This window comes from Rhopalosiphum maidis, chromosome 3 (assembly GCF_003676215.2).
Source record: "Rhopalosiphum maidis isolate BTI-1 chromosome 3, ASM367621v3, whole genome shotgun sequence".
NCBI classification, from domain to species: domain Eukaryota; kingdom Metazoa; phylum Arthropoda; class Insecta; order Hemiptera; family Aphididae; genus Rhopalosiphum; species Rhopalosiphum maidis.
Window position 1 is genome coordinate 54,622,167 of NC_040879.1, and position 27,054 is coordinate 54,649,220.

At 25.5% G+C, this 27,054-nt stretch overlaps 1 protein-coding gene across 1 annotated transcript in view; it reads left to right on the forward strand.

Annotated features, from left to right (window-relative positions):
- LOC113555822 (arrestin homolog) overlaps positions 1-27,054 on the forward strand; it is a 38,899-nt gene that overhangs the window by 7,766 nt on the left and 4,079 nt on the right. The window contains exons 5-7 of the mRNA XM_026960374.1: positions 2,430-2,587; positions 18,024-18,170; positions 23,559-23,688. Coding sequence (XP_026816175.1) covers positions 2,430-2,587; positions 18,024-18,170; positions 23,559-23,688 — 435 coding nt within the window. The remainder of the gene's footprint in view (positions 1-2,429; positions 2,588-18,023; positions 18,171-23,558; positions 23,689-27,054) is intronic.

Consider the following 27,054-nt stretch of genomic DNA (forward strand, 5'->3'; position numbering starts at 1 on the left):
GTTCGATTTTAAATTTTGAGGGTGATATAGGAAATTGGATCTTATTTTTATATGAAACAGGTTATACTTAAAAATGTCCAGTTTTTTTTTTTATAATTGAGAAAAATACAAAGTATTAAGGGAAAATGGGAATTTTCATAATAAACCAGTTTTCGACTAAATGCTCTTCTTTATTTTGTTGTGAATCAAAAACAAATAACTGCAGAAACATGACATTTTCACCAACTGTTTATATTTACCTATTCTACACAGTATACATGGTATAATTTTCAAAACTTACTTTGAATTTTTCAAGCTAAATATAGACAACTGAAACTTAAGATTTTTTTAATGTTAAAAAATATTCGATGGGTCAAAATACTTGAATATTTAATACTTCACATAAGATATTCTCATATCTGTACAAAATCATTAAAAATATATACACAATTTTTTTGGTACCTATTACAAAGTTTTTTGAAATTACAAGTATTTTGTAGTAAAAACGGTATAAAAATTTTTAATTTTTACAACTAAAGTTTGAAAATATAATATAATATAATATTCCTTATAAGTCATAATTATATCTTTTTATATTGGAACTAAAACATCCAAAAAATATACACAATTATTCTTTATAGGCATTTAAAGAAGTAAAATTTTTAACAAAATCATATCATATTTTACAATAACTATAGATCCTCTTCATAAAAAAATGAAATTTTTACCACGAAGGATATACTTTTTAATTGGTAAAAAATAGCAAAATCAAAATATTTAAAAATAGAGCGGTTAAGTTTATTGCTAAAGGATTTTTGGGGAGAGGGGGTGATTAGCACACACTTGACGAATCATTGTACACATAATAACGTAGATTTTTTACACTGAGCACGTTCTCGCCCTTTAGCATACCCGTTCTATAAAATACGCGTGTAATAGCCCGATAGCCGTAAAGATTGTATTGGCACTATAGTAAACCGGAACGGCGGTACAAACATTGATAATAAAATGCGCGTACACAAAATAGTACCTAACAATAATAATAATATTTAGAGTAATGCGTACGTATACAATATATAACCACACGTAGATGCGTGCCACCGATGCATACTTCATCATTAAAATATTGCATTAGGTATTAACGTATTAATATTATTGTGTTATGATATTCGTGCGACGTTAGGTACCACCGCGGTGTAAGAGAAAACTCGAACAAACAGCTATTAACGTCGGCTTGTAATTGGTTCATTGTGCGAGTTCAGGTATTATAGCTGTTCCGTTCGGCAACAGATATATTATTATAATTATTATATGATGATGACGCTCTATAGGCACTTTATGTTGTTTTTATCGTCGTCGTTGTTTTCTTCGTTGCTGTTATTCCTGTAGCAATATCGTTGTCGTTGCAGTATATTGGTTACATATTTTTGTTTTCGAGGTTTTAGGTTTTCACATGCCATTATACTGAACACAATATGCATTTTTATATAAGTAAAAAATGTCGACAATTCGTTCAATACAAAGCTTACAGGAAAACATTTTTTTTTTACATTTTATTATTTTAGAATATTATTTCAAGGACATAGACGTAGGGCGATTAAATATATTAGAGGGTCTGGAGTCCCACTTTAAATTTTTAACGTATCATTTCGTATTGGGCTCTGCTCTAGTGCTCTAAATTGTTCAATGTGAGTATGTGACTCCCGTTAACTTTGATACACTTTTACATACGATGATGTAATGAACTCCACATTTTTCAACAAATTTGGTGTTTGACAAATGATATCATCAGTTCATCATTATTCCAAAAACTGGAATTTTCGTAAAATTAGACAAATAGTTCATTTCGTTTATCTCTAGACATTACAGATTAAAGTTACCATATTTTATTATCCAATATACCTAAAACACATAACATAATGTATAGAAATAAATTAGATAATTTAAAGCTATTAACCCTAATTTTGTTGTTATTTCGTCATTTTTATTAGTTGATAATGTAAAAAAACGTGTTAATTATTTATGTATGTTAAATCACAACATATAACTACCACCATTGTTTATTTGTTTATCTTGTAGTTTTCTCATTTACAATTTAAACTGAAGTTTAAATCACCCATCACCCACGCACAATACTAGACGATTTACTCAACATCGTATTATATAAATATATTACACATTGCAGCTGCAGCTGTGCGTTTTATACTTTTATATATTGGGAATACATTTAATTGGTGTCAAATAACCAACCCTTATAATTGAAAAATTACACAAGTAATCAATCTGTTTAGTTTTTTTTTTTTTATTATAGGTATACTTATGCTATAACTTATCACTATTTATATAATAAATATAGGAATTAAGTTCTTTCAATCGCGTTCAAATGGAATATGTACCTATAACATATTATAACAATTATATTTAAACATTTTTGTTGCGTTCTAATTCAGGTTTACACACATGGTGAAAACGTTCAAGTGACGTTATGTATACGAAATAGTAGCAACAAAATGGTAAAAAAAATCAAAGTGCTAATACAACAGATCGTGGATATTGTTATTTTCCAAAATGGACAATGTAGAACCACATTAGCCTCCGTCGAAACTCAGTGAGTGAACTGTTATTTATTATTTTATAGCTATAGAGTCTATACTGACTAGAGTATAGACTATTGCTGAGTTGTATAAATAGAATTTATTAATTTAATGACTCGCTTAAATTTAAAAGACTAACCATGGGCCACTAAGTTATGTTAGAACCGTTATTGCCTTTTTATCGATTCATTCAATGTATAATGATTGCTTAAGCAACACGGCATAATAGTCATTATTGCATTTTTAAATGTGTATTTTGTGATTAATATTAAATACGTAATAAGTATATATAATAAAAATCATTATACTTCTATGCCTAAAGGATACGAAAAAGAAAAATACCATCATTTTTATTTATAAAAACATATTATATAGATTAAAAGTCATTTATAAACATAATATTATTATTAAATCATAAATTAAATATTAATATCGTATGTATTTTATTTTAATCACACATTGCTTAAATAGCTTAACATTTTTTTTTTTTGTCAATTGTTGTAATATAAATCACAAATAAAAGCTAATGTCTTAAGTAAGACATTAATTATATTACAAGTTAAAATATTATAAAATATTATTTATAATGTTATGACTGTTGTTTCTTGCAATGTGGCATTGTGTGATGTTCGTATCTGACTATAGTACATAATTCTTTCTATTTCCACATTGAGTCGTTTATCTTTTATATGTATGTTTCCTAACACATAAATTAATCGTATTTATTTTGTCGGCCCAAACATTGGGGATTTGGAGCAATATTATTTTATTTATTTTTTATTGGCCACTTTGAATTATGTCTGATCTACAATACAAATAACATATAATTTCCATTGCGTGCGTATGGAGTGCGATTAACGGACAATGTTTATACCTAACGGCATCGCTTATTAAATATTAATTCGATATTATAATGATAAAGAACGACTTATACATGACAACTGTAAAAATAGCCTATGGTTTTATCTCAATGAAGATAATATTAAAGTTATACGGTAAATTCATGGCCATCACTCATAACATATAAACAACATTGGACTCATTGGAGTAACGATCTACAGTTTATCACGAACAGAGCCATATTTGTTATTGTTTTGTTAATATTTTGAATAATATGTTTTGTGTTGTATTAACTAGAGCACTTTTTCATTCATATGTCAACTTTTTAAAACGTTATATGTTATATTATGCAATAATTGAATAATACATTATAGGCACATGATAACAAATTCACAATAATGTTATATCAATAATTAAAACTTATATAGTTATTCAGGGGCGTTCCTAAACATTTTTTCAAGAGGAAGAGTCAATATTTTTACTAATACGTATTCCAAATGCATTTATTTTACTAGATAATAATTTTGGCGTGTACCTACCAATACAAAAATCACACAATAAATATATTATTCAATAGTAATATTAAAAAAGACACCCCCCCCCCCCACTCATCCAGACATGCCACCGTAGGTATTACTATAAGGTAAGTATATGTAATTATTAATATATATTTAAAGGTATTGGTAATTATTATCAATTTCATCATAACAGAAATAATGAAATAATATGACAATAATCTTGTATGGTTTCTTGTTGATTTCATTAAGAATTTGTTAATAAAAAACTTTCAATTTGGTTCCCAACTCTAATACTTATTATAGGTATAAGAATATTTTTTTACAAATTAAACTTGATTATTTCGTGTCATACGTGTACCTATCACTCGTAGTCAACTAGTTGAATTACAAAAAAATAAATAATATAAATAATAAATTTTAGTGATAGATCAAACTGTTAGAATCTCAAATCGAACTTGACATGAATCGAACCGAACTATCAAGCATCTTTTACTGTTCAAAAATCGAACTTGAAAATATTTGTCGAACCAGACATACTGGCCACGATAGTTCAATGGTCAAATAATTATACAATTCTTCAAAAGTTATTTAAAAAAAAAATACAAATTGATAATGATTATTTAGAAATAATTAGACTATTGGCGATAGAAATTTATAAACGGTAACGGGCACGTCATGTATCATCTATAATAATAATGTTATTTATAATACGAAAACTTAAAATACAATAGTAATTAATAATTATAGTTGATTTAATTTGTAGGTAAGTAGATTAGGTACTATGTACACTAGGTTCTAGGTTCGGTTCGGTTCGGTTCAGTTCAGTTTGAATTCGAAAAAAAATTTAAAGTTCAGTTAAAATTCGTTTTGATTTAAAAAAATCAGGGTTCGACCCATCACTAATAAATATTAAATATGAACAAAATTATTATGAATAAACATTGTATAAAAATGAAATCATTAAATTTAATTTTTTTCAATAATGATTGATTAAATCCAACTATTACTTATAGAATAAACGTTTTTAATAATTATTTTCAAAATACAACGATAAAAGATAATAAATCATAACATCATAAAATTATGCTGTTACAAGAAAATTAATACAATTTTATATTTTATTAACATTAAATTAAATAATAAGATAGTATTGCACAAAAGATTCTCATTAATCGTTAGATAAATAAAAAGAATATTTTTTTCAATCATTTTTACAAAAAACACAACCTTCACATTATTTAGATCCAAATTTATACTAACTGTATGTATTAAAACTCAATGTTTAAAATACACTCTAAATATATATTAGTGATACTATTCTATCTTATTGATTTTAGATTCTCAGCAGAACGATGAATGTATTGATTTTATCATGATGTGTTTTTTTTTGTAGAGGGGCGAGTACACAATAATTTGTTATTAAAGTCGTTTGATTTTCAAAAATAGGAGTTATTTTGGATTTAGTTTGTATTTTAGTGAGATCAGAATTAAAAATTCCAAGTAGGTAATAATTTTTATAATCTTGAAAAACAAACAAAAAATTAAGGAAAAACAGAAATTCTTACGCAATTCCAATTTTCAAAAATATTCTTTTTTATTTTATTATAAACCAAAAGAAATAACTGCAGAAACTTGAAATTTTTATTTTTTGATGTTACTCAAAAGCTATAACCGTAGTTAATTGATACAATATGTTTAGGTACATTATCGTTTTTTTTTATTTACGATAAAATGTTCAAATTATTTCATCTATTTTTAAGTTATCGATTGGCATAAAAATTTTAATACAAATAAGCTCCTCTTAAGTTACCAATTTATAATTTAAAAACTTTTGAAAATCTATAGTCGCAATACTTTTTTAAAAACTTTTGAAAATCTATAGTCGCAATACTTTTTTATAAACATTTATAAAATTAAAATATTAACGAAATTCATAAATATCGCGAAAATTAGTAATTTAGTTAGAACTTCATAACAAATGTTATTCGTATACCTACGATTTAAAAAATTTAATAAAAAGCTTTTATTAGTTGTACAAGCTATATATTATGTGAAAAAATTCTATTAGAAAGTTTTTTTATGAGCTTTTCAAGTTCAAATATTTACGACATTCAATATTTAACTGTAAAATAATTACTGTATATTGAAAAAAAAAATGACAATAGATACTAAAAATTTTCACCAAATGTTTATATTATAATTTTTATAAAATTATAATTTTTTTAATTGTTTTTGACTTGTTTATAGACATGAGAAATTTTCAATTTTTTTAGTTTTTTTTTATTATACATTTCGATTAATAGTAAAAAATTTAAAATGCTATATATATTGAATAGAAATTCTTGAAAATTTATTACGATATTCCTCATTAGCAGTTCATATTGGAACCATAAAATCTAAAAAATGTGTACAGAAAACTATTTTTTTTATAGCTATAGGTACTTATTTGAACTATAAATAACGAATATGTTAATTATTTTGTTATAATTTAAAAACATTATTGATTATTTGTAGAAACATAAATTGTTATGTATTTTATATTATCATGAATTGTATTATACCTACATAATAACAATTTTGATTTATATTAAAATATCATGTCTTTATAGGTACCTATATTGAATTTATTTTTACTGTTTTACGGTATTCACAGAAATATGTTATTAATTTTTGAGTTGTTTAAGTTGATATAATATAGTTAAAATATATATTTTAATAATTAAATAGTAATAATATAATATATGCAATAAATGTAATATATTCAAAAAATATCATATCAACCTACTATAATACTATAAGTAAAATAAATGACTATTATTTTAATACAGCTGTATCAAAAAAGCATTTCATGAAATATACTTAGTGTTAGTCTTATAGACGATTTTCGCTCAAAATTGTGTTTTTTGAATACATTGATATATCATAGAATTAAAATTTAACAAACCTATAATTGTGATCCACTCTACACCTAATGTACAGCAGAGCAATATCCAGTGATCTATCTTTTTAAAATTTATTTTTGTTATGTAATATGATCATAAGGATAATAAATAAAATACCATAACTTATGATTCATAAGTAATGTATATATTCATGTATAATATATTATATTAAAGCTATGTAACATACATCAAAAACTCGCTATATTATTTTATTCATCAAGTTTATAAGTTAAACTTTTTTCCTTTTTATTTTATATAGCCATAATTGATCGGTCTACGAAAATTCGGATATTAAAACTATAAAACCGTCTTCATTCAGAATAGCATTACGTCAAATAACGAATTGTGTAGTCACGTCAGCTTTGAAACTAAACCCTTAACTCTTAGGGCTTATAAATGCCAAAAAAGGATAGACATATGTTGGTAATCCGAGCACACTATTGGGAGGGTTATTTGAAAAATAATATACCGGCCTTTCAATAGTCTTTATTTTATCCACACTCGTTGAGTTATAATAATTTAATAGATTTTTATTGACATTTTTAAAATACCTATGTATTCTATTTTTATATATTTGCTTTTATTGTTTTTATTTGTCAACAAAGCATTTATTAATCATCGTTGACTATAGATAAAAGTATTTATACTTACTATATAAGTATATGTCTATATATTATATGCACTGTGTGTAATATTATGTTAATACAATAAAATTTTTATAGATTTAAAAAAACGATTATTAATATAATAATACACAATAAACATAAATCCTAATGCATTCTATCGAAGTAAAATAATAAAATATTAAATACATAGGTACATAGGTATTTTTTATTAGTTAAAAAAAAAAATTTTTTTATAGTATACTTCAAAATTTTATGATTTAAAAAAATGTTTACTTCATGTTATATAATATTATAAATAATTAATAAACTTTTATCAACTATATAATAATATTTTATTAATTAAAAACAATTAAACGTATAAATATACATAATATTATACGGTATACGCACATTCCCCTCATATTCTCCATAAACAATACAATTAAATAGCAAAACGAATTTTATGAAGAAGAAAATTTAAATAACTATTTAAAACTAAAATTTTAAAATTATATCCGTAAATAACTTCAATGGGTACCTAATCAATAAAATAAAAAACAAACTTAAGACATTTAAGTATTTTATTATCACTGTCGTTGGCGATACACAAATATCTACGTCAATGTACTTAAATTATATTATTAAAATAATATAATTAGTACCTAATAGATTCCAATACACTCACCTATATACCCTAGTAAATTTTCGCCCAATCGGGGAGCCAAAATGCCCGATAAATAGCACCAGTAAAGTACCAATAAAAAGTCATTCTAAAATATAATATATTGTATGCCTTTCAGCATTTTAGTATTGTGTTATCAATAAATCATAATAACGAATAATAATTATCGTCAGTTACTTTAATGACAATCAAAATCTGTCCCGTATATATAACACACGCGTGTAGTATTGTGTGTGTAATAGCGATCAGTATGCCGTAGAAAACGAATAATAAACAGCAATAATATATTATATAGGGTGATTCTTCTAAAGACAAAAACAAATTTTATTAAAAAAAAATATATGCATTTTTCAAGTTTATTTTTAAAATAGAGAACAACATGCAATAATATATATTATTGTACTAAAATATATATAAATAAGAAAAATTTATCATAATATTTTGTATCAATATGAGCCATTGGTTGATTTGTGATTTATAATCAAATTTGTAAAATCAAACAATAGAAAAATTATATCCAGCCAAATAATCTTAGCCTTAAATTTAGACGTTTAAAAATTAAATGAGCGTTGTGGAGCGTGGTATAGGAATACTCACAAACGACACAAACCAAAACTTTAAATATTTATCAATAATAAACAACTCGTACAAAGTTTAATTTTTATACATTTAAATTTTCAGAAAAATATCTGCTTTATGAATATGAAGTAAAAAAATGTAATCTGCTGTTATTCAAAAAAGTATAAAAATATATTTTTTAGAAAATATTGTACTTATTGTTATAAATTCAAATTATGTATAAAAATATTTCCAAAATAAAGATTTTACTTTTTGATATTATGGGTCGACTTTAAAATATCACCTTATATATTATTGGGTATTTTACTTTGGGACAGAATCTATTTTAACGGTCTTTGATTATATAATAAAAATAAAACATTTTCCACTTACAAGATGCCTTGTCATATTAACAAATTATATTCAGAAATCTTGGTTTAAATTAAGATATGTACTCAACATCCAAGATTACTTTTCTATGTCAGTCTTTTGATCAACTATCCCAATTTTAAAATAAAAATTCACTGATAACTTCCCAGTAGGCAAGTCCATTACTGCAATACAGTCTACCATTCTACTACCTTAAATACCATTATAATTATAATTTTTAATTTCCTTGACTTTGAAGTTAATTCATCGCGTGGATTTCCCATCACACACGCACCACGCACACATTATACATGGTTGGTCGGGCGAGGTTTAGCATTTTTAAGTAGGTATTGGTATAATGCAGTATGCACACTTTATATCAACCATGAAATCAGTAAGGGTTGGTTATAAAATATAACTTAAAAATTTATATCCTCTCAAGAATACATGTCAAAACTAATAACAACCAAATCTTAATTTATATGATACAAAAAAATGGATCAATCGTATATTACAATAAAAATATATTTATATTTACATTTTTAAAATCATTTATTCGTCCATTATTTTTCCTTATTTAGAGTAAGTCTGTTTTATATGAAAAATAATAACTTTAAGAGGACGCTTCATCACCCGCATGTATCGTCTCCATCTTACAAACTTACAACATAGTAAAAACAGTTTCACAAGACCTGAGTGAGCCTGCGTGGCTGTAGCCTAAGTTAAGCATCAAATTTTCACACTAAAAATAAAGAGATTTTGGACAACGTAACATCGTTTTTATTATTTTTTTTTTGATATCAGAACTACAAAAACATTTATTCAAGTTTTAAAAACACAAAAATAATGGATTTTGAAACTATAAGAACTTTTTTCGTATTAGTAACATTAAAAACTAAAAACAAAATTTCACAGCCAGTGTTTTCCTTTTATTTTAGGAAAATTGAGTTGTTTAACTTAGACTACAGACCTAGTGGTTTATGCTCGCGGGAAACGGTTTTACTATATTGTACGTTATAACTTTATAAGGCGTACAGATAATATGTAATTCAAATGTCCTCTTAACTCATTAGAAACAAATGAAAAAAATACAAAAACATAAAAGATATATTCTTATGCCACGTTTCTCGGTAAATTTTTAAATAATAATATTGATGATTTTTATCTATACTTAGTCACATCTCTTTAAAAAAAAATCATTGTAATTTGTAAACTTTTTTTATACATCGTTGCTTTAAAAATTGCAAAATTCCCCTGTTAATAAATTGCAATCCACTAGGTATTACTGGCTAGAAGCCCGAGAATATCTTATCTAATAATAATTTATTTTTTTGATGTTTTTTCATTTTATCATTTACTTTTAATCTATCATACTATATTTTTATTTGAATATAGGTGTGTTTATATAAATATGTGTGCGTGTATATTTTAAATTTTAATCTTCTCTTATTAATAACTTATTATCGTTTTTATTGCTTTACTTTAAACTTCCTCAAAACGATTTTTAGCTTATTAAATAAATAAATAAACTAACGAAAAATCTTCCTTGTTTTTTATTTTAACTATATATTTTTGATAGCAAGGAAGTCAATTTGACCAGGTCAACCTCCCTCTCCACCAACAATCAATTTGCATCTGATATATGAATATTTAGGTGTGGATTTGGAGACGTTAGTATAATAATAACAATACAATATTGAAGAGGGTCATTGTCATGGACCATACGAAATATAAATATGTAAGAGCAAAAATTCGATGTTCGGAGACGGACGCAAATGTATCGTGCGATTTGTGCATCCGCTAACAGGACACATCTGTTGTCTAAAATAAATCATATCCTTTTATTCTATATAACTATATGACTATATATACTTAACATTTCGTCGTCAATATATTGCCAATTGAAGCACGAGCCACTGTCCAAAAAACATGTTATTATTACAATAATATATATTATACATACATATAGTGAATATTTATTTCTAAAGATATTTTATTATATATTTATATTGTTTAAACGTAGATTTTGCCAACCCACCTTCTAATATTTAGCAATAAACATTAGAGCGCTATTAATGTGAATTTATGTGACAATTCTCAGAATTTGTGTGATACCGGGATAACAGGCTGGAGAAACATTTCACTGCCCGCCCTCTTAGAAAAAATTTAAATTTGAAATTTTTTTTTTCACTATATCATTCCATATTTTATTTATAGTCAATACAATTTCGAATTGAAAAAATAATATTATATTAAATTGAAGAGAGAAAGCGTTGAAAAATAAAATATATTAGAAACATAATATGCCATTTGCGTAGTTTTTCAGGCGCCAACAGACAATTAATAGAAGTTTAATGGTAAAAATTAAAATTAAAAAAAAAGATAGTGGGTACCACTTTGCTGTATATTAGATGTCGTGTGGATCACTGTACTGGATGTGTTACATTTATATTCAATGATATATCATTGCATATAAAAAATGATCGTGAGTGGTGACTGTCAGCTATTATTATACAATATCATAATAATATTGCACTGCACATTTACACAACAATAAATAATTATTATATCTTCTGTATATTATAAAAAACAATGAACTGACTGATTGATCTACCAACGCACAGCTCAAACTATTGGAAGGATCGGGCTAAAATTTGGCATACAGATAGCTATAATGATGTAAGCAACCCCTAAGAAAGGATTTTTGAAAATTTAATACCTACGAGGGTTAAAAAAGGTAAAATGGGTAAACATTTAAAACGCTTTTCTTATTCCAATTTTTTTGAAATTAATTACACATACTCTACAACACAATTAACATTTTCTAAAAACTATATTTTGTGAAATTTAATCCCTAAAGAGGGTTAAAAGGGTTAAAAAATGTAAAAATAAAAAACCACCTAGCCGAAACCGCTGAAGCTATGAGTATGAAATTCGGTCAATAGTTTTGTTACATGCCATAGACATTCACTAAGAATTAATTTTTGAAAATTTAATCTATAAGGGTAAAAAAGGGTAAAAGAAGTAATAATTGAAAACGTTTTTTTTCAATGTTTTTTTTGAAATTAAGTATACATACTCTAGAAAACTGTTTTTCACATGAGCTATTCTAAGTAGTTTGCTCACACGTAAGCTCACCCACTAGCTTGGTGATTTTGGCTCCTATTAATATATTAGTATCTAGTATCTAGTATCTATAGATCATCGAAGGAACAAAGAAGTTTTATAGATAATATTTTGAATAATTATTAATAAAACATTTATTTTCAACCTTCACTGTTAAAACTTATTGCAAACGAAGCTACGGCCAATAGTGATGACTAATAGAATAGGTTATGATAATAATAAAATTGTATTAATAACTAATCAATAAGTATAAAATATTATTTCAACTATCTTAATTCAATTTTATTTAAATAGAATAAACAATATTTGATCTCACCAGATTACATACATTTGTATACTTAAACTTAGATATGATAGCTAGGTAGTTAATTTATAATAAAGAAACGGACAGGAAATACAGTTAATTAATTAAATAACTCTATACGAATTTTACAAATTGAGAATTTAAAAAAATCTATTGATTATTATCTACATTCTACATAATATAAGTCAATTGACTTCCTGCCTATAACCTAGGCGTGATTAAGTTCATGTCAGTAAACATTTTAGGTAATTAATCTAAATAAATTTGATAAATGCATTGTGTTTATAATAGGTATTATACTTTTACGTTTTAAGTGTACTATATATCCACGAGTTTGTTTTTTGAATTACAACGAAATAACTAATATCGTTATTTTTTGGTTAAAATAAACAACTGATTTCGTCTAAATTTGATTCTAAAATATCAATAAAAAAAAAAAAAATATGTAATACATTTTTTAGAGCTTTTTGTATGAACTACTTATGAGAAATCTTTTGTTTTAAGTTTTCGAGTTTTTTCATCTAGCTAAGAATTTTTTATCTACAATGATATAAAAAAAACGATATTTTCGAATTTACAGTTAAACCGGTATTGCACAAATTCTGAAAATAGTCACACAAATTCACACTAAAGGCGCATTAATTTTCAGCGAAAAATAAATTAAAAATTGTTAATTTTTGTGGTTTTTTTTTGAGGGGGGGCTAATGAAATGTATTTATTGTTAAGTAATTTCTATATTTATTGGTAAAACAGTGGGTTGAACTGGTCAAAGTATTGAACTTATATTTGTCAACAACCAATCTTTTAAAGTATTTGAGTAAATGGCGTTTAAAATATTTAAATACTTACTTATATAGTTTTTAGATTAGGTACTTTAAAATTACTTAAGTATTTGGAAAATGTGTTGAATAAATTCTTGAACGTATTTGTATTAGAAAATCAAATACTTTTCACAAAATTAAAGAATTGTTCGTCACGTTTTTTATGGTTGATAACCAATAACCATTAATCAAGTTATATTATTTTTTTTTTAATAAAAATGAGATATTAAATATATTTTTTTATTGTTCTGAATTACAACTTGGTAGCAAAGGCCATTAGTTACAGTGCTTTAATTACTTTTTAAGATTATTAAAATATTTACATTACATTACGTTCATTTTACAATTCAATTATATTTTGTCAATTAAATTAATTTATATAAAAATTTAAGAATTTATTTATTTTATATTTCATTAACAACTTTTTACGCCTTTATAATTTAATCGTTATTAAAGTAGGTTAGGTAAAAATGTATATTATAATTTTCAAATGATACTCATATACAAAATTAAAATTTGAAATTTGTAATAATTTATACTAAAAATGTATTTGCTTACCTATTTGTAAAATTAAATAACTGATAATTTAAAAAGTATTATAAAGTTATTTGGATACTATTTAAACACTTTCTAAATAGATGTATTAGATAGATGTAATAGATATAAATCTGTACATAAATAAAATATTAAAAGTATTTTTATTACTGTCAATAAAATATCACATACATAATATATTATATAATAATAATTATTATATTATTATTGTATTTTTATGCGTTTATATGTTTGTTTTATTTTTTTAGTAATATTATTTTGTATAATATTAATATCTAGCTGTAATTAACGTAGGAGTCTACATAGAAATTTCAAATAAGCTCAAAATTAATCTAAATGCTCGGAAAATTGTATCATGTATAATTAATAATAGTAAATGGGGTGGTATAACGTTTTAACAATATATTTTTTAATTACAAAAAAATTACTAAAATCGTTATATTTCATTTAAATATCTACTTTTGTCAAAACTTGAACTTCAAACATTTTAAACTATTAAAAAAATGTGAGTCAATACATTAACTGAGCACTACATTTGTTATCACTTTATCAGTATTTATAAAATTTAATTATTTCAAAAATATTATATTGTATATAAAACATGATAATTGAGGTTAAAGTAAAATGTTTCTACTGTTTCAAGTTTCTATAAATAATAATTAATACATATTGAATGATAAAAACCTTTAAGGGGATATTTTTATTAAGTTTGAATATCTAATGTTATCAAAATTTTAACTTCGACCAGTCATAAAAAATTATTGTGGCTTTTTTACATCGCTCTGCTCTGAATCTAAAATTTAATTTTGAATATACCTAGTCGTGCCATAAGTTCTGTCCCTATTTATCAGTTGTTCCATTAATATTTTACGATAACACTAATGACTTTGTTTATGAATATAATTTTCAACAATTGTAATATCTACTATTTTTGGTTAGTACGATAGTTCACGTCAAGTATTAAACATGGAATGGGGTATTAAAGAAAATCGTGTTGCTGTTATTGCGTTATTTAAGTGTAATAAAACACCATTAGAGATTTTCAACTTGTTGAAACTGTTGAAAATAACGAAAAAATTTGTTTATCGGACCATAAAACGGTTCAACGAGTTCAACACTATAGATGACAAGCCAAGAAGTGGACGTCCACGTGAAATAAGAACAAATGCAGCAGTCAAAGCTGTCGCACAGAGGATTCGTAGAAATCCACTTCGCAAGCAAAAAATCATGGCTAGAGAAATGAAAATTCCACCAAGAACCATGTCACGAATAATTAAAGAAGACCTTGGTCTTGGTGCTTATCGAAGAAGCACCGGTCAGCGGTTGACCGACGCTTTACGTCAAATTAGAACGACAAGAGCGAAGAAGTTACTTAAGCGGTACGCAAAAAATGGCCACAGACAGATACTGTTTACAGATGAAAAAATTTTTACTGTAGAAGAAAAATTTAACCGTCAAAATGATAGAGTTTATGCTCACAACTCTCGGGAAGCTGCTGAAAATATTCAAAGAGTAGAAAGAGGACATCATCCAGCCTCAGTGATGGTTTGGTGGGGAGTGTCATATGAGGGTGTTACTCAACTGCATTTCTGTGAGCAGGGAGTCAAAACACGTGCGGTTAACTACCAAAACGATATTTTAGAAAAGGTAGTGAAGCCTTTAAGTGATACTTTGTTTGTAGGAAAGAACTGGACCTTTCAGCAGGATTCAGCGCCTGCACATAAAGCAAAAACCACACAACGCTGGTTAGAGGTCAATTTACCTGAATTTATCGCCGCTCAAGATTGGCCCTCGGGAAGTCCAGACCTCAATCCTTTGGACTACAGACTGTGGAATATTTTAGAGGAGAAGGCCTGCTCTAAGCCCCATCGAAATATCGAATCATTAAAAGCCGATTTGGTAAAATCAGCTGCCTCAATACCGTTAGAAGTGGTGCGTGCTGTCATAGACGAGTGGCCAGATCGTTTGAAGAAGTGTATAAATGCAAATGGTGGACATTTTGAATAGTATTTATTTTTTTTTAGTTAGTAAGTTAATAAAGAATAAATAACATCAGTTTTTTTATATTTGTTTTATTTTATTTATTAAGTATACACCTTTGTATAAGGGACAGAACTTATGGCACGACTAGGTATACCTATGTAGTTAAATTGTAAAAATATAATTTCAAAAATATTACACTTTTTGTGATAATGATAGAGTTTATTGTTAAAAAAAATCACGCTGTATAACTTTGGCATTCGTTTGGATCTAGTAACTATTCATGTACATATTTTATTTGCGAATGGCAAAACGTTTTCGAATAGAAACCGTATATGATTCTGACAATGCATGCGCACATCGGAGCTTCTAGGCGTGTGCTGCAAGTTTACATTAATGGTGATAGTAGGTGGGTTGGGTGGACGGCATAAACTCTTCCGGCGATAATGTTATATTGTGTTCACTGTAGCTATAATAAATAAAAAAAACACATATTTTCAGACACACAAGCACGCGGTGTAACATTATAAAAATAAAAATATGGTAGTATATACCTATAAGTATATAATATGTATTAGAAAATAAACTGCTGTAGGTATATATTATATTTGTAAATATTGGATTGTTTGTTATTGTTTTTAACTTTTGAACGTTTTTTGTTGTTCAAATTTGTTTTTTATCTTGCAAGTGTGTGACACTGAAAAAAATAGCGTAAAAATAATTATTTTAAAAATACGCCAGATGCGTCCATAATAACATGTATCTATTTTTCTATATGACTACCATTAAGTACATAAGTTAATAGTATTGTTATTAATCTATTGGTAGTTTTAAAATTAATATACAATAAGATATATTATATGATTGACTAGGCACTTAAACTTTAAGTACTGTTTTACTAACATATTGATTATATTATGATATAATAAGTAAAGTATACGAGTTTATACGAGTGAACTGCAGCATCAAATATTAGAATTATTTTTGAAAAACAGCAACTGATTAAACTTTAAAATTCATAAAAATGATTAATATTTCGAATGACTATATATTGCAGTCAGGCTCGCAACAAATCATGTGACGTAATGACCTTAAGAAAAGAATGATAAGGGCATAACATAACAATACATTTATGTGAGAGTATAATGAGGTACATAGGCAAAAAAAGTAAAATATGAATATATGCAGCGTCGAGTTATCTTACAGGCAAAATAATCAGGTAATTGGAGTGGCAAATTTGGCGCACTTAAAAAATAAAATATATTTATAATATTATATTATAATTTGAGAGAGCGACAAATTACTTGTTTGTAGGCGGCAAATTGCTTTATCTGCCACTGAATGTATGATTCAATTGACTTTTGAAATCTTGACATCCAATAGATTTTCATTGCATATACAGCCGAAATATTTAATGAAAAACTTATTATAATATCATACATTTACCATCATAAATTCTCTGAACCAATTAATGAATCAATGTAACGAATAATCCTCGTATCGTGTACATGATATTCAAATTATCGTTGTTGATTTAATAACATTCTAATTTACTCAAATATTATATCAAATGGTATATTCAAATCATTTGTGGTTATATTATTCAAAGTGTCGAAAATTAACTGAATTCTACAGAATATAGATACTATACACAGTATTCAAATATGTTAAAAATTTAAAACATTATAACACATAAGTAATGGCAATCATATACGGTACATATATTGTATTAATATTATGATTTATATTTATGGTTGTATTTTTTTTTAAAACTTCTTAGCGTATTAATTATATTGTATAATATATTTAAGATGTCTTAATCAAAATGTTGTTATATACACAACGTTCATAATATTATTATAGATTTGGTCAGTACCATATGATTAATCTTTAGTATATACAATTATATAACTTAAGTATAGGTAATGTAATACTAGGTTTATTATGAAATAATAAATAATTATAATGATTACGCTTGAGTACGCTGGATGTAGAAAATTAGAGGGAAAATTATTTAGAATAGAAAAATATGGAAAGCTGTGATAGTGGTAGTGAAAATATTCTCGAAAAATTATAAATTAAAAAAAAAAAAAAACAAGATTGTATTTTTATATTTGTATATTATATTTATGTGTGCGCGCTATTTTCAGGGAAGGATGTCCGATATTACCGGGTTCATCTATGCAAAAGACTATAGCCATGATGCCAACCCTAGAAAACGTCAAGGGGAGGTATGGTGTTGCACTGGAGGATCAAATCAATGAGAAACAAGAACATTCATTGGCCTCATCCGTCTTGTAAGTAAACAATAGTATATATCTGTTTTAGCGCACGTTATATTCATCGAAAATGTGTACGTTTCATAATAGATGCAATCCCAGCATCGTATTGTCTACGCTCGTGTATAATAAAATATGAAATGCGAAATCAAAACGATAAATGATTATGACCATCATGTCTATATTGTATAATATCATATTATGCCTATAAATTATTAATGTTTACTTTTTATATACACACGTCGTTACTGCCTGTCCACCCTGTCCCATATACAATGTATATTGTACATATTATAATATCACTTACCTACATACTTATCGATGTTGACCGATGAACTGCCTTGTTATTTTACTGACACAATGCCAACAGCGATGTAAATTAATATTCATTCTTTAATTTCCCAAGACAAATAAAGCTACGCGGGAATAGGTAGTTTGAATGGCTTCGTATAATATGCGTATATTAACGGCTGCTACTCGTATCCAGACGATTCGGTTATAATTATACACATGCGTGGAGAAGATATAATAATATACGTACCAACACAATATTATTAGTGTATACAGCTAATACAAATAGGTACATAGTCTGCAAAATCACATTCGTTTTAGTTCTCAGACTCTCGGAAAAATAATTAGGAGTAATATAAACATTCAAAAATCTGCGTTCGGCCTTTGTTAGAACCTTAGACAATAACGTAATTGAATACAAATTTTATTTTGGTGGAAGGAAATAGGGATATTTATTTTAAAATTGTTTTATTTAAATTTAAATCATTAAAAGCATCATAAAATAAATCCCGTTTAAAAAACAATAACATGTTACATTAAGTTCAATATTTCTTAAATCTTAAGAATATTATAACTTTTAAAAAGTGTATAAAAAAATTCTTGGAAAGTTGAGATAAAATGATCCTGTTTCCCCTTACATCTCATTTAATATCATAATTATAATATACCTATTATACAAAATTTTGTTGTTATTAACTTATGAGTGCGAATGCCACGTCATACCTTAGATGTCTAGGGCGTATAGAACACTGCAAGACTATAATGAATAGGTTTGAGGTATAAATGGCTTAAAATTTGTATAAATATTTTGAAAATTTTACCGTGTAAAAAGTAATAATAAAATATCTCAAGTATCAGTAATTTATAATTTTTTACGACAAATCGTTATTTTAGCTATTATGTTTGAATATAAAATGTTAAACTTTTTTAACTAATTAAAAACTTGAAAAAACTAAAAAATAACATGAGTTTTAAACTATAATTATTTGTAAATATTCGTGATTTTTACGAATTTTGTCAAATTCTGAACATTAAACGCTTATAAAAAAAATTGTAGCATTATATTTTCGACATTTTTTAAATTTAATAACAACATATTATTATAAGAAACCTTGTATTTATATACTTTTTGACGTAAAAATATACCTAAATATGCCTTAAAAAAAATTGTATGAATGTTTGGCGAAGATTTCAATACTTATCTTTACAGAAGTTTTATAAATTAATGGATTATAGCAAAAAAATTAAAACAAAATCGATGAATCAATGTGTTTGACTGTTGTTGCAAAAATATTCCTGTTCTTGTTATTTTTTTTTCTAATATTCTAAAAAGTATCTACTTCATATTTTATACTTTAGACGTCCCCAAAAATCCCAACTAGACACAATATTTTCTACCAGAAATCATTTCAAAGTTTAAGCTTAAATTATTTTTTTCTGTTTAAAAACATTATAACCGACATAGAAAAAAATTAATTAAAAAACAACCATTATTGTAAAACCAATACATTCATTGCTCCACTCAAAACCTATAATGACGAAATTAACCACCATATTGCTTAAATTATGCTTACAATTAATTAGTTATATAGCTAATTTTATGATTAATACATTTTGTATATTTATTATATTTATATTTAAGTCCTAAATGTCTATTAATAATGTTTCATATCTACTGTTGCTATACGATTGTAAATTGTAATAAGTCTCAATTGTCAAAGTTACGATCCGCAGATTACTGTTCAAAAATATATTTTAAAGTTGTTTTTGATTTCGAGTGAAATGATAAATGTATTGGATTTACAACAATGTGTAGTTTTCTTTTTTTTTTATTTAAGTTGTATATATGAGAAGTGACCTGTACTTTTTTTTAGTAAAGGTTTTCTAAAAGTTTTATCAAACTACTTTTTAAATTGAAACTGTCATCTATAGTACCTATGGTTACTTTAGAAAGGTCATTTTTGAACTTTTACAACATTTTTCTAAGTACTACTACAAGTCTACAAAAAACTAAAGAAGAATTGCAACACAAAAAAAACATTTATAACACACCTGTTAACATAATCAATTTTGTTTCTAAGAAAATAATTACCCCAAAAAACTTAAAATATTCATTAATTTTATAATTGTAGTTTGTGTTATGTATATCATATAAAAAACAATGTTTAAATAAATTTTATTATCTCTGATTTAACACAATGTTTTGAAGAAAAAAAAATATTAAATTTAATTGTAACTTTAAATAACTACAAGTTTAGTACAAGGTTATATAGGTACTATATAGTATACAGAATATGTTGTCATTTTAATGAAATCAAACATCTTTACAAATTAATTGTTGTATTAGATGAGCAATAAATATTTTTAAAACAGATCAGTATAATTTTTTTTAGGTTTTGCATTTTTTTTTATAAGGTTTTGTTTATTATGAACAAAATATCTGAGATATCTCAAAAATATCAAAAACAATGATACTTTAATAAGTTAATCACTATAATACTGATAATAACAAATTAAAATTATACTATTGCATTGATATTATTTTTCAATTTATTGATTTAGTTTATTTCAAATATTGTCCATAACATTTTCCTAGTTAAAGAGAATATTTTCTTTAATTTACTCATAATATTTATAAATGGAATTTTGATTATCATACTTGAGATTTGCAGGAAAAAATGTTGTAAATATTTGTTTTATTAGTACTTAATCTAACAAAAAATAATATAAATAATTAGTTAGATGCTGGAATTTGTAAATAAATAAGATTATCAAATTTTTACTTTACTTTAATATACTTTATATATATATATTAATATCCACTGTTTTGATTAAATAATGAGCTTTTGGTATATTAAGACGAAATTGCAATACATAAATTGATTATCGTATCGAAATTTACATATTATAAATTTATATATTCAAATTCTCAACACATTTAAATTACACATTAATTTTGTATTAGTCACATACCTATATTATAGAATATGATAATTCAAAACATATGACTCAATTTACAAACCCTATTAAGTAAAATAAACTAAGCTTCACTAAAATATAGTTTTTCAATAATTATAATTATAATAATTCATTGGTCATATAGTTATAAGATTTGTAATAATATAAATAATAAATATACACCACATATTATTATGACATAATATTATCAATCACTTTTCAATACCTGTGCCGACACAAACGAAACAAATTTAATACTAATCATATCGTAACGTAGCTAAAATATATTATATAGAATGAGTAATAAATATTAAATATAAATATTTTATAGCAAATAGGTTAGGTAATACTAACTTAGGTATTATCTGGGTTAGTTTAACTAAAATATACAGGATAGGAAGTTGGCCCAAAATTTCAAACACAAATATAATCATTATCTGTGATATTTAAATGAAGAGGTATAATATAAATGATTAAAATTTAGAGTTAAGAGTGAGAGACGTCTAAAATTTTTATTCGTAGAAAATTATTTTCCTACCGTAAATATTTTAGGCTAAAAATAAATGTTTTTTTAATAGTCACTCATAAATAAATAATTTGTTATTGGTATATTGGTGCCTACATCGGTTTGTGAAAATTATATTACTCATAGTTCATTAACATTCGATTTTCATTAAATAAAATAATGTCCTATGTACTTGCGCATTGTAGAATAAAATAAATTAGTTAATAGTATCATTTGTGCTGAATGTTACAATTACACATACACGGTAAACCTATTTATACCTTTAAAGAATTAAAAAAAAGAATGAGGAACATGAATTGTTTGACATTTGAAGTAAACTTTTTAACATTACTGTATAAATAAATTTAAAACGTTAACAATAAAAAATATTATATTGATTGAATGCATAAAAATAAATTATAGATAGATATAGATATAGGTGCAGCGGTATCTATTATTTCAGAAAAACAAAACAACATTTTAAAAATAAATAAAATCGAGGAAGTCGCTCTACTGTATAATAGGTACGCCAACGCCAAGTGTACCTAGTCATTGAATAGATCACTATAATTTTTATATTTTTATGAATATGTTAATTTTGAGTTCATAATAAATCATTATAAACGATAAAAAAAAAAAAAAAACTATTCTAGGCGAAGACGGTCTGTCTGCCTACATTGCTGAGGATATTTTATTATATATTTATATTTATATTTGAATAACTTTTAAATTATTTATTTTTCCATTAATACGGTCTATTTATCTAATTTTCTCAACAACATATATACATTATAATATTATATAATATTATTTGATATGCTGTTATTATAACGTACAAATCAATACGCATCATAGATTTGTGTAATTTGGTTTGTCGTATAAATAGCTTAAATCTAAATATTTTTAAAATATCTATAGTTATATTTTAGTACAACGGTAGAGAAAAGCTTCAAGTTACTACAAGAAATATTTTTTGTTTAAATCACCATTTAATTAAAATTTGAACTTGAAATGCCTTTAAAAACAATAATTGTACGCTTGTGTTTTTGAAATGTTTAGGTTCTTGTAAAACAACTTATGGCCTATGGGAAACCTTGTATTACATTTTCAAGCCTTATAAATTGTTGTATTGTAAATAAAATCGATATTGTCGAAAATACTCCAACCAAAACAAATCAAATCAGACTTTGTGTGTCCTGCAACTACAACGTCACGTCTTATTACTAAAATATTTTGTATGTCGGAATACACAATACCCTTACCCACTTAAATTTTACTTAAAATAAGATGTATATAAAAAAAAAATAAATCATTTTATTGTATTAATCCAAAAACATGTCTAATTCATGATTTGTTGTAAATATATTATAAATTACATAACACAAAAATATAACACTTAGCGTAGGGGCTCAAAATTGTGTGTACCCTGCAGCTCACGTAAAAACCATTCAGTTCTTTCAAGTGCGCGCATTCATATACACAATAAATGACTCTTCGTAAGTATGCACACCGGCTAACTATTTGTGTGTCGTAATAAATTACGTGTGCGTTACTTACTATCTATAATTTCACCATTAAAGTACCTACCTAAACTAAATACGTATGTAAATAAGAATGTACCACACTATCACGTAATGTTATAATTATTGCAGAATATCGAGTTCTGACATCAAAGACGTGTTCGGTATTATCGTATCATATTCGGTCAAGGTCAAGCTGTACTTGGGCGCACTGGGCGGCGAGTTAACAGCCGAATTGCCGTTCCTCGTCATGCACTCAAAAGTAAGTGGTTTTTTTTTTTTGTTAATATTTTTTATTAGTCCATTATTTATTACATTTTATCGGATTTTTTTCTGTACACACGACATCAACACTATATACCGACGTAATATGTATCACTGTCGTATCATATAGAGTTAAGATTATTTTATTCATCTTGTGTTTTGTAGGGAACTGCCAAATTACATCACGTGTACCTTATATCTAACGTATGTTATAATATATTATATACGCAATTATGATACGTCTTACCTATAAACTCTCTCCCGTACGGTCTCGAAAATTAAACAATATGTGATTGTCGACTGAAAATCACTTTTTTATTCCCCAATAATTACTAATAAGATTTTAATTACCAATTTATTTATTGGCATAAATGCACAATAACACGTTTCGATAGAATTGTATTATGTTTAAATTAAATATAATGTATGATAGTGCATGCGTTTAAGAGTAAGTATGTGTATTTATCGCATACAATATAATGGACCCGTTATGTAACCTATACAGACGTCAGTCATTATATACTCACTATAAACGTATATAAATGAAAATTGTAATACCGTTCATAATTATATTATATGCATACTTACGTCTTATTTAATTACATTTTTTTATTACATATTGAAAAGCAGTATCTAGGCGTATACTTAAATGGTATGGGTACATATAGGTATTCTGCATGCGAGGTTATAACCATAAAATAGCTGCCATAACATGCTGAACGCACTAATACAGATATCAACTTTATAATGTATAATATGTAATACAATAATGGCTTTATTTATTCGTCGTGACATCATTATAGTTCATATAATATTAATCAAAGTTACCTAACTCCAATTTCAACAAAAAATAGTGTGAATCTTTTTTATTATTAATAATAATTTAAGCTTATTGACCTTTAAATAATAATTTAACAAACGCAAATAACTCATTGTACTTTTTACAAGGCAGATAAATAAAGAAGTATTTTTGTAAGTTCTTATTGTTCAGCAGACCTCCATTTTGTACATATACAGAAAATAGCGATAGACGTTCGGGGTTGACGGAAAGTTGTTTTGTGCTGTGTGCTAAGAAAGAGAATTTTTACAATCAGTACACAATAAACACAATAGGTAATTCATATAGAATAATATATAGAGACAACTTTAGTGAAGATGATAAAATTGTTCCATCATCCAGTTTGAGTTTTTGAAAACATTTTTTTGAAATTTGTCCGTAGATCTTATGTTTAATGATGTTGTGTCAAGGGTGTAAAACTGAAAAATAAGCATGCGTTTAAATTATTGTTTTGTATCGTCGTTCGCCTGTTATAGTGTTATGCTCGAGGGAGTGGAACATTGAAAATTATAGCGTAAATATTCGCCTTGAGAGGGACACAAAAAGACGCATCAAGTAAATGTATTCTAGCAAGAAGTGTGAGTTTAATAAAGCTTCCTATTAATTAAATAAATAACCGATAACGCATCCAAACGACATTTCCGTGTACAGCTAATATTGAAGTTTTCCATGTCTCGACGTTTTTCTAATTTTTATCATTAAAAAAATATAAAATATCATTTAGTTTGGATTTCGATTATCTGTCATGAAAGGGATACGAATAGTTACCGAGTGGTAATCAAATGAAATACTATAAAATATTACAATATGCTTTTGACATTTCAAAATATTGCTTAAGCGAGCTAATTTTTACATTACTATATTAGACACTCGTAACTTAATAGAAAATATATTGTAAATAAAAATCGTCAATTAATATTATAATTGGAATCATATTTTTATTCAAAATATATCATAATTCTATATAATCGTATATGCATATAGAATATCAACATTTAAAAACTCAATTATTATATATAAATTAATATTTTCCATACAGTCTATAAAAAAAATAACCGATTTTCCAATACATATAAAATACGATTAATGTTGTCGATAATGTACGTATTATTGACATAGTATCGTTTTAAGCTAATGCTTGGTTCATAATAATTATTATTTTTTTTTAAATTAGCACTTTAATCATAAGCTTATAATTTATTATGACTATAAATACTTTTTGGTTCACTATCAGCAATATAAAAAAAAAAAAAACGTAAAAGTTTGTCATATCATTACTTAAACACCCGAAATAACCAATTTAAAGAAAATTGTATACAAAAACGCGTATATAGGTACTGGTATTATTATGACAGTCGAGTACATAATATTATAATACTTAAGTTATATCTATTATTCCGGTATAGAATACCGGATAAAACTCAATACAATTTATTATGAAAACAGTATGCATATTATATGTACTCGTATATGTATATTTATTTATAAATCTGATAATCAAATAACAATAAATACGTGGCGAGTACCTACTTTATTTTTAGTCGAGTACTCAGCTAGATTTATTATGTCCTACGGCAACATCTTATGTATTTACAAGTATAGACTTCGACAGCATATCATAGTATATAATATAAAATACACTTTACATCTACAACTCTACATGAACATTGAACGTATTACTACACCTGTTTTGTCGTACTTAGCCAAAAATGGGTATCTTCAATTTTAGTTATAAAAATGTTATTGGACATATTATTATATTTTAAAATTTATGTATAGCGGTTTTCTATTTATTTCAGAAGCTAAAATTTCGCATTTCTACTTAATTTTTTTCTATAATACATGTTTAAAATATTAATTTTAAGGATATGCCCAAGAATTTTCATAAAATAAAAACATATTTACATCAAAAAATCCAAAAAAACAGCAAAAAAAAATAAGGTTTATGACACAAACATCATTATTTATTGAGTTATGTGAAATTATAGCTCGTTTTAACATTAGAATTAAAATGACTAAATAGAAGGATGTTCTCTAGTATAAAAGTAGTCTATATAGTACAATATATAAATTATAATTTATAACGATAGGTATATCATTTATAACAATTTAATATATAAGAATTACAACATATAATATTACGTCGGTAACTCTTTATATTTGTGTATATAGTATAATATATAATTTCCTCATTAGTTTTATTACAGAATATTCCATGATAATTCAGAATATGATGTATTTCCCGGCTTTTTATACCTTGGCTAAGTTCATTAAATATATTTTCTTGCATTATATACGTTTATTTAGTGATAAAATAGTGAATTTAATGAATTAGTAAAATTTTAGATCCAAAATATGTACGACACTAGTATGGTTTTTTCAATGCCAAGTTATTACTTTATGAGAATCTGTAAAAGACCGTTGATTTTAATTTAGAGATTTAAATAATATACAAACTGCAATGAAAACTAAAATAAACGTGTATTTTATTTCCTATTATGTTATTATCCTTACCAATACTTTAAA